Source organism: Borostomias antarcticus (genome assembly GCF_949987555.1).
Source record: "Borostomias antarcticus genome assembly, chromosome: 8".
Taxonomy (NCBI): domain Eukaryota; kingdom Metazoa; phylum Chordata; class Actinopteri; order Stomiiformes; family Stomiidae; genus Borostomias; species Borostomias antarcticus.
The window spans coordinates 25,618,291-25,628,416 of NC_140241.1; the positions used below are offsets into that span (position 1 = coordinate 25,618,291).

General features: G+C 45.8%; 1 protein-coding gene across 1 annotated transcript in view; it reads right to left on the reverse strand.

Annotated features, from left to right (window-relative positions):
* The window catches only part of LOC311312079 (patatin-like phospholipase domain-containing protein 7), a 28,515-nt gene extending 21,751 nt beyond the window's left edge, over positions 1 to 6,764 (reverse strand). Inside the window, exons 1-15 of the mRNA XM_084441946.1 lie at positions 6,645 to 6,764; positions 6,300 to 6,346; positions 5,906 to 5,980; positions 4,997 to 5,084; positions 4,767 to 4,849; positions 4,211 to 4,299; positions 3,954 to 4,094; positions 3,658 to 3,817; positions 3,404 to 3,484; positions 2,804 to 2,932; positions 1,962 to 2,042; positions 752 to 887; positions 556 to 627; positions 323 to 411; positions 49 to 204 (exon numbers count right to left, since the gene is read on the reverse strand). Of these exons, the coding sequence (XP_084298072.1) occupies positions 49 to 204; positions 323 to 411; positions 556 to 627; positions 752 to 887; positions 1,962 to 2,042; positions 2,804 to 2,932; positions 3,404 to 3,484; positions 3,658 to 3,817; positions 3,954 to 4,094; positions 4,211 to 4,299; positions 4,767 to 4,849; positions 4,997 to 5,084; positions 5,906 to 5,980; positions 6,300 to 6,344 (1,425 nt within the window). The 5' untranslated portion in view covers positions 6,345 to 6,346; positions 6,645 to 6,764. The remainder of the gene's footprint in view (positions 1 to 48; positions 205 to 322; positions 412 to 555; positions 628 to 751; positions 888 to 1,961; positions 2,043 to 2,803; positions 2,933 to 3,403; positions 3,485 to 3,657; positions 3,818 to 3,953; positions 4,095 to 4,210; positions 4,300 to 4,766; positions 4,850 to 4,996; positions 5,085 to 5,905; positions 5,981 to 6,299; positions 6,347 to 6,644) is intronic.
* Positions 6,765 to 10,126: the final 3,362 nt, after the last annotated feature.

Sequence of the window (10,126 nt, forward strand, 5' to 3'; positions counted from 1 at the left end):
TTTGTTGGGATAACTATTTCTATAACTCTCTCTCTCTCTCTCTCTCACCTGCAGATGGAAGATGCCCAGCAGGTCCTTCTTAGCGGCCTGGAAGATGGCGTTGACCTTGCTAGGGTGGGCCGGGTCACAGCGCCCCCCGGTGTCCGTGTAGTGGAACACCACAGAGGGCGTCTGCTGCATGGTCACACTCTTCTTCAGGATGGACTGGGGAGAGGGAGGGGGAGGGAGAGAGAGAGAGAGAGAGAGAGAGAGTGGGGATCAGTTCAATTTCTACTATTTATGAGTTTGCCCGGTGAAGCAAGGGTATGGAATCATCAATCACCTTGTAGATGACAGGGCTGGAGGGAGGTTCCTCTAAGGTGACCCTGGCTCTCTCGTAGGCCATGTTCAGGTCATTCCCCGCCACGGCCCCTGGACACGCACAGACAGAGACAGAGATGCGTGTGAGCGGGTTTATCGGTGTGAATGGGTCTGTCGCAGACCGTGGAGTGGCCCCACTGCCCTTACTAAGTGGCCCAACTGCCCTACTGAGTTAACACCTATGATGAGGCTGACCTGTGCTGTCAGCAGGCCCGGAGATGGAGCGCGGCCTCCTGGACGCATTGGCAGCGCTGTCTTTACCACCATCTGGACAAAAGAGAAGATAACAATGAGTGGATGAACAGGTCTCGTGTGTGTGTGTGTGTGTGTGTTTGTGTGCGTGTGTGTGTATATGTGTGTGAGAGAGTGCGTGTGGGCGTGTGTGTGTGACCTGTTTCTGCAGGGGGGGTCTCGGCGGCCCCGGGAAGGGCAGGGTCTTCCTGGAAGTGAGGTCGGCGGGGCGACCTGCCCGGACTCCCCTCTCCAATCACGCTAGCCACGGCCACCAAGGGGACCGCCTGTCGCTCCTGTCAATCAAAAGCACACCGTTCAATCTGTCAAGACGTACTCTGGTCGTTCAGGTCCCTTTGGGGATTGACGGAGGCGCTTTTCATGCAATGTCATGTATCAAAACAACTGGCACACCGGCAGAAAGAGAAGAAATGTGTCTCAACCAGAGAATAGATTATGGTTAAGGAGATGGGAGTCGTAGAAGATACAATACAGTATATCAATACAACATAATATATACAATAATAATATGTTTGTTGTGTGTATGTGTATTTGCATGTTTCTTAATGGACCATGAGTGTTCTCAATAAAGCTGATTGATTGATTGAATGAATGAATGAATGAATGAATGAATTACATAATGTATAACATATAACAAAGAAAGTGAAATGGAAGTGTTCTGAATGGAGCAGGAGGCATGAATGACTAGGCCAGTGTGGTCAGGATGCATGTGACGCTTCCCAGGCCTCCTCTTTCAAGGGCAATAACAAAGCCCTCAGAGGCTAGTGGGTAGGGATGTCAATGGTTAAACGACAATCGATTAATGGTTGTTAAGAATTTCATCAGTCACGTGGAATTTGATATCGATCTAACATTGGTCAGCGTCATCTTGAATTGTAAACCTATCAAATGTGAGGAAATATTTTACTATGCGGCAGCAAACGCATGCTCTCTCTGACCCACATGGGATTCCTATGCAGCTTTACAGCTTCTCGTCCAATGAGTTTGCAGGACACCAGAAAAAATCTTTTTGTCCAATGGTTTTGCAGGACACTACGCAAAATGTTTTTGGTCGGTTAATTGATCGTTAATGTCGATAATCAAGCAAGGGAATGTTTAACCGTTAACATCCCTAGTGGGTTTAAAGGTTGCCTTCCTTTATATTCTAGAAGGTTTGTGATCTATGTTATTCATTTTCGCTGAGGTTTATGACTTTATGTAGGATTGGAATTATGATGCTGTGCTTAACGTTGTGTGAAATGAGTTTGTGTGTGTGTGCATGTGTTGTTGACTATGTTGAATATGTGTGAATGTGTGTAGCACACTACAGCAGCTCCTTGGAATATGACATATTGTTGTATACCCCCTACCGGATTGAAGAGCTCAGTGGTCAGGCCCAGGTAGTTATGTAACGCCAGGAAGGTCACTCTCTGCAGTCGCACCATGATTATCTGGAACACGCACACACGCGCGCGCGCGCACACACACACACACACACACACACACACACACACACACACACACACACACACGATTAAACATGACAATATGATGACTTGACAACGTGTGGGCAGCTATTTAAAGAGGACTGATGTAGCGTCATTGTAAACTCATTTTTTGTTTACATTCAAATTTTCTCCCCCCAAAACATTGGGTTTCCTTGTGGTCTAGACTAGCTAATACACATGCTGAATGTATTTCCTACCTATAATTCCTTCGCAAAGTGTTCTTCTTTGAATGTTAAGAACGCAATAACTCTCGCAGATGCCGAGTAGCAAAGTAGGTTGCATGCCTCCAATTGGCTCGTCGATAACGTTGTTCTAGAAAAAACGTATTAAACCACAAGGACACATGCTATGTTTTGGGGGGATACATTTTTTTTCAGGCCGCCTATATCCATCCAAATGATCGCTCGTTGTGTAGTGAGTAATCTGACAGCGCAGTTCATTTTTGTAGCTTCTGTCATCACTACATATTGATGACACGCTTAGTATTTTTTACTTTACTGTTAGAGACACGGTTTGACAGTAAAGCCAAAAGCTACACCGTGCCACAGATTTAGACCGTCACCGTCAATACCACCCAGCCCTAGAATGTGTTGTTTAAAATGATACTCCATCGGGCACCTTTAACCTCCGATTGAGTTTTTAGTTCACTTCATTCCATTTCCTCATTCCTTATCTGAACTTTGACCTGAGCGCGGGGGTCCTACCTGGATGACGCGGACCAGAGTCTCGGGGTACTTCTCAAACACGGACTGGAAGGCGGAGGCGGGCAGACGCAGGATAGTGGAGCGAGATGCGGCGCGCGCAGACACCGTCTTATAGGGGGCAGGGTAACCCTGTGGAACACGCCGGCGGGTACAGTCAGACAGGGAGGGCAGGGTGCTGGCTCAGGACCTGCCGAACTGAAAGCCACAGACAGGGGTACGACAGAGCTAGGCCATGATAGGGTACACCTGAGAGGAGGGCGCTGTGACAAAGACCAGGATGCAGGTACCGGCCAATGGGGGATTAACATGATGGGGGGAGGAGAGGAAACGGAGAAAAGGACAGAATCAAAATAACGTGGATGAAGAAAGCAGCGGGCAAACAGAATGACGGATGAACAGAGGTATAGCTGCACAGGACAGGGACGGAGGGAGGGTGATACACCCTCAGACGGAGAGATGAATACCGAAAGGTGTGTGTGTGTGTGTGTGGGGGGGGGGGGGGGGTATGAACAGATGAGAATCCAGGTGAGGGGGGAGGGGGGAAGAGGACAGAGGCAGGCTGTTTAGACGGACAGATGGAGGACAGATGCTGAAGCTCACGGTGATGATGTCCAGAATACTGAGCAGGCTGTGGACACTGTCCCCTGGGAGCACATCCTTCACAATGGACTCTGTGCCGTCCTGGAACACACACACACACGCGCGCACACACGCACACACACATGCACACACGCACACGCACACACACACACACACGTTAATGTACAGTACATGGCCAAACGGCTTGAAATTGTGTTTTGGGATTTGTATATGAATGACCAGTGTTGGGTAGAGTGAGGTTGGGGGGGTCTTACATTCTCATGGATGCAAAGCTCCAGGCGTCCATCCTGGACAACGTAGATGCTGTCATCATCGTCGCCGGGTCGGAACAGGCCCTCCCCTTCCTGTAGCTCCACAAACACCATGTGACGACACAGCTCCAGGAACAGGGGCTTGTCAAAGTGACCCAGGACCCTGCACGCACACGCACACACACACACACACACACACACACACACACACGATAGTGGACAATGAATGTGACAGTGACAATGTGACAGACAATGACAGTGTTTGGGTCTATGTATAGATACCGGACATCCTCGTTTACCTGACGTTCTTGAGCATGTAGAGGACCTCTGAGGGCAGGTTGGAGCTCTGGACGTCAAACTCTGTCAGATCGGCCTCCAGCAGAGAGGGAGGGGGCTCCTTGGGCTGCAGGGTGGGGGGCTCCTTACGAATACGCAGGATCCTTCAAGGACACACAGACATACACACATGGCACACACGCAACATGTCCAGACATCGGTACACAGGTCTCTATCATTTGAGTTTGAGTGGAGGGTCTGTTGTTTTCGGAGATCCTACCTGCGAGCGATGCTCAGAACTTTGGGTCTTTTTCGCGGGCGCTGCTTGGACACTGAGGTAGGGGATGGAGTGGAGGACAGGGTCTGGACCTGGGGAGAAGTAGATGGAGAGAGGGAGGAGTATTTAACCTATAGAGGGAAGTGAGGTACCAGAGATACAAACCTCACAGGTAGTGGCTGTGATATTGTTTACTGTGCTGCCCTCTAGTGGGGGAAAAATAGAACTGCTGTTATTTACATAATCTGGAATCTTAACAGTCCCCACCGAATTCCATAGAGGCCCCAGCAAGTGTTCAGGGTTTATGCAAAATAGCTTAGAGCTCGACACTGGCAACACAGTACATTTGCGCTGACCGATTGGATCGGCAAACAGATCATGCTGAAGAGATTCTAAATCTGAATCAAATGAGTTGAAATGAAGACTGGCGTGTTAAAGGCCCTGCAGCATAGTCAGTAAGCCAAGTACGTTTGTATGTTGAGGTACCTAATATGAAAAAATGGAATGAAAATGAGTGAACTGTTGAAGAGACAAGGGTTGTAAAATAAAGGTAACTGACCTTTCTCATAATCTTTCTGCCGTAGAAAAGAACTTTGTCTCTTTTTCTAAAGCGATAACGAGGCCCGCCAGCCTGCTGCCCAACTTATAGAATGGAAGGAGAGAGAAGAGGAGAGAGAACAGAGGATGACAGAGAAAGAGAGAGAGAGAGAGAGAGGTGTCAATTAAAATGTCATCTAAACCTTGCTGAGGTTTGCACTGAGAAGGTGAGTTGATGGGATCACTACTCACAGGCCAGCTTGTATCTCTTGTAGAGTAAGAGCACCACGATGCCGATCAGAGAGACAGCAATCACCGCCCCGATCAGCACACCTGTCAGCTAGACAGCAAAACAACACTCTCAGATCACGCAACTCCTTATCTAATCTAACTGAAAGGCCCCTAAGGATTATCTACAGATGATCTGTATAGACTTAACTATCAATACACTGCAACTCTTAACATGCAACAAATGGCTAAGCTTTGATTAACATTAGGGAGAAAGTAAGTTGAAAGTTTGTTGGTAGTTCAACATCTATAGGTTGTGGAGAGCATCCAAATAAACACAAAACTCACAACATTTATGCACTCGTGAGGACTGACAATCTGAAGCTCAAAACTTAAGTGACAGGAGTCTTAATGGATAATTTTGCTAACAAACTTATTTGAGGAATTTCACTACGGTCTATGTTACTACAGAGGTTTTTAATGGACAAGGTTGCTAACAACCTCTGTTGAGGAATTTAAGACCAGCTTTTAAATCATTGACATTTCTATTCTAAAACTGTGGCATACAGAAATGACAAGTGTTGGGTATTACAAACAGTGTTTGACCAGGTGGGTCTACTTTAAAGACGTTGATTTCTAATGTGGCACACAATGACATTCAAGTTTGACACTGGGTGTTGGTAAACTTGTTCCCTGGGCTTTCTGCTCTGACAAGGAGAAAGCCCGGTAAACAAACTCACTTCTGTTAGGTCCGGCTGAGAGGGGGAGTGGGTGCTTCTCAGAGAGCTGCTTACACTGACCAACTACACTGGAAATGTAAATGTCCCTCCTGTCCTATCTCTCCACCAGTACATTCTACCAATACTTAAAGGAAGTGAATCCTTTGCAAGCCTGGCATGTTGGAAAAAGTTTTGACAGTATAGGTTCTGTTACCATGGTAGTCTGCATCCTCTCCTCCACAAACTGCTGCACCCGTGCCCTGATTTCATGCCCGCTTGGCACCTGGACCTGAACAAACACAATGTGTAAACTTCAGTTTACATTAGATCCATGTGTCATCTCCTTTTACTTTAATATAAAATAAGATGGAGCTACAGCTACAGAGGGAGGAACTGGAGTAGACAACACATCAAATGTAACATTTATGTCTGGGTCAAGAAGCAAACAATCACTGGATTGATGAGGACACGCTGAATGGCTGAGTGATAGTTATCTATCCTAGTGCATTGTATACGTTGAATCAAAGTTTCGGTTCAAGCTGGACTGAAGGAAAATCAATGCAGAGAACTTAAAAGAAAGTCATGTCGGTTGTGATGATATAACTCACCGAGCTGGGCCAGCTTACGATACACTGGTCATCCTCTTCATCCATTGCTGCACAAACACGACCAAGGTGAGAGGGAGGGATATCGTTGATAATCACAACAAGAGACAGGAGTTGGAGAGTGAATCTCTAGCTAGCTAGCTAACGTTAGCGTACTGTCTCGCTAGCTAGCTACCCGTCTAGCTTCCTCGATACAACCCCGTGTAACGTTACGTAATTAGCTAACGTTAGCTGACGTTAACAATGCATTATTGATGAAGCAAATAAAATAACAGCTAGCTTGCTAAGAGGAACTGCTAGCTGGGTAGCCAACGTTAGTTGAACTTGGCTTGGCGGCAGTTTACCTACCAGGGCTTGCTGCTCTCGATGGCTACCTCTGTTTTGTCTGTTTTACAACGACGTAGCTAGCGTACATTGTTTGCTAGCTTGCTAGCCAGGCTCTTGCATTCATTGGTGATAGCAAAAAACTTTTCTTCGCTTAACACGGCCATCACTGGGCCCCACCCATTTTACCACACTCACCAATCGCAGCTATCGCCTTGATACCGCACAATCTGCCAGCAGTGTCGTTCATTCCAATTGGCTGTATTCATCCTATCAGAGTCGGTGTTTAATGCATTCCCTTCATGGGAATACTTCCTGTTTACATTAAACCCCTGGTTACTATGGCTACAGCTGTCAAAATGTTTTTATTTTTTGTTTTTTTTTATTGAATAACGTGCGCATACAGACATTCAGCCATACGACAAAGAACACACAAAATATTGAGACATCAGTTCCAATCAATCAGGGAAACATTGACACAGCTGTCAAAATGTAGTGTGTCTAGACTAGAGCATGATAGAGTGGTTGCTTCAAATGCTTTGCACGACATTGCTAGTAGTAGCTGTTAGCTGGCTCCTTCTTCAGCCTAAAGTTGCTGATAAAATGCAAAGTAGTGTTGCCAAGACTCACGCATTGGCCGTGAGACACGCATTTCAAGTAGTTCACACTCTCACACGCCACACTTCACATTTCTCACGCAGATTAATGAATCCACAAAATAACAATTGTTTTGCGGGACTTTTAGTTAGAAATTCCTTTGAGATAGTTTCTGCTCGCGTGTTGGTTTCTGCATGTTGTTGTGTGTTGTGTTGGGTGTTGAAGAACCTGTGTGAGGTCTTCTTACAGGAGAGAACTCAGAGAGCTTCAGCAGGGTCAGAGGTACTGTGTCGTCTGCACAGTAAGATATTCTGAATGGACACCGCCTGCACACAGGGCCGGATGAACATGATGTAGGGCCCAGGGCTTTGACCAGGTTAAAGGAAAATGCTCGTTTTTGACAACCTGGACCTTATTTACGACATATTATAAGAAGTTTGACTCACCCAGATCACTTTTGTGTTGTTCGGAGGCCTGTAGAAGAAATTTAAAATCCAGCGCGAGCCAGTATATCCATGTAATGGCGGCGCACGGGGCAAAGGGAATGCAGTTTCTCAAAATCCATTTTCGGCCGCTAAACGGTGTTTTTCATCAATCAGATTGCATGAATCGACAGTTGATATTCCTCTACGCGAGCCATTCTTTCGGTTTTCAAATACGTGGTCTGTAGCCTCTGTAATATGATCTTTACACTGGCTATGCTCCCTCACATTCTCTGCGCTACGATCGGATTGTTGCTGACGAATGACGACGACAATATTCTCGGCACCAACTACGATCGTAGCGCAGAGAATGTGAGCCGGAGAATAGCAGGCTGCGCGCTGGCCTGTGCGCATGCGTGCTGGAGCAAGTGGGGGAGAGGCTTGTAAAGATCATATTACAGAGGCTACAGACCACGTATTTGAAAACCGAAAGAATGGCTCGCGTAGAGGAATATCAACTGTCGATTCATGCAATGTGATTGATGAAAACAACCGTTTAGCGGCCGAAAATGGATTTTGAGAAACTGCATTCCCTATGCCCCGTGCGCCGCCATTACATGGATATACTGGCTCGCGCTGGATTTTAAATTTCTTCTACAGGCCTCCGAACAACACAAAAGTGATCTGGGTGAGTCAAACTTCTTATAATATGTCGTAAATAAGGTCCAGGTTGTCAAAAACGAGCATTTTCCTTTAAGGTCCCCATTTTTTTCTCTGAGATATCTCATGATTTAACAACCTAGTTTTGTCTTTATAAGTGTAGTATTTAAATTCAGTTCTATTCAAACTAGCTAGCTAAGTTAGCTAACGATGTTAGCTAGTGCTAGTCCGAGGATTTCTTTTCATATTTTATTACAAGTACATTAGAAACGTCCAATATTTGATATCAATGACAAGATAGCTAGCTAGCTATGTCAGGAATGTGAGGAAAATAACACAAGCGTGTACGTTTCCACAGCAATGATAAGCAATTACGTCACCCGGACAGATTTTGGCCTGACAGCTCCACCTCCGGTGGGTGTGGCACTGGCAGGGCAACTTACCCAGATGCAGTGCTTTCTGGGGTGGATGGTGGCCGCGGTTCATCATCTAAGCCAAAAATTTGAAAAAAGCAAAGTGTCCGGCTTACTTCTATGTGGCCTAGTTCTTGGTAACGTTAAGTTAGTGGTAGCTAAATTAGAAAGTTTAGTGCTAGCTAGCAATCTAACGTTACCTAGTCTAGCTAGCTTACTAGCTAACGTTAGCAACACTAACAAGCCTCTGCTGGGCAATTTATCAAATCATTATAGTACTAACACTTAACACCCATTACACTACACAAATCCTTCTTTTTTTCTTTTACATAGCCTATATATAGCTAATTTACAATATAAATTACCAAGATCTGGCAGCTGTGGGTCCGAGGGTGTTGCTGAACCTTCACCTGTTTGCTGCTGCTGAGGTGGGGTAGGATCGCTGGCTTTTGTGAAATACCCCGTTAATTTGGTGATCTTTGTAAGAAGTGCAGCTTCTCTAGCGTCCTTTTCTTTGACTTTTTAAAGTTTTTTGTCTGCCACTTAGTGAGAAGGCTGATTGTAGATACAGAGAGAGAGTAGAAATATTGCCTTTAATTGTGCACGAACTCGTCAACCACATTGACAGAATACAGCTCAGCACTCAGCAGATCACACGCCCAACCGACCCACGTAAGTATGTAATCGACCAGCCTAAAATTTAATTGGCTGAAACAAATCAAGCCAAAACAATTTCAATAATTTTTATTGGACAACCCCCCCCCCCTTCACACACACAAGCAGTAAGTTGACTGGAGGAAAACCTAAAGAAGTTGTGCATTCAAGTGCATTCTTTGAATCCAAAATACAGAGGCAGCGGTAAACACGAAGATCCAAGTTTATTCTCAGAGCACTTCTGTTACTGATAGCTGAAAGGATATTATGCCAATTTTAGCAGATAAAGCCAAAAGCAAACTACCTAGCCCACCTTTTAGCAACTCTTTCAAGCCCAGCGTAATTGCATGGATAAATGGCTGACATCTCTGTATTTCTCCACCCTTTTGCTGATTACCCTTTGTCTTTTAGTTGGCTCTACAGGGGAAGCAGAGTGGTGCAGCGGAAGCGTGCTGGGCCCATAACCCAGAGGTTGATGGATCGAAACCATCCTCTGCTATGATCCATTTGAAGCAAGTCTTTCAAGCCCAGTGTAGTTTTATTGGTAAATGGCTGCAGTTCTGTATTTCTCAACCCTTTTGCTGTCTACCTATTATCCTTTACTTGGCTGTACAGGGGACGTAGAGTGGCACAGCGTAAGCGTGCTGGGCTCTTAACCCAGAGGGCGATCCATCTAAATCTTCCAATGCCAAGAACCGTTTTAAGCAACTCTTTCCAGCCCAGCGTAATTTCATGGATAAGTGGCTGACATCTCTGTATT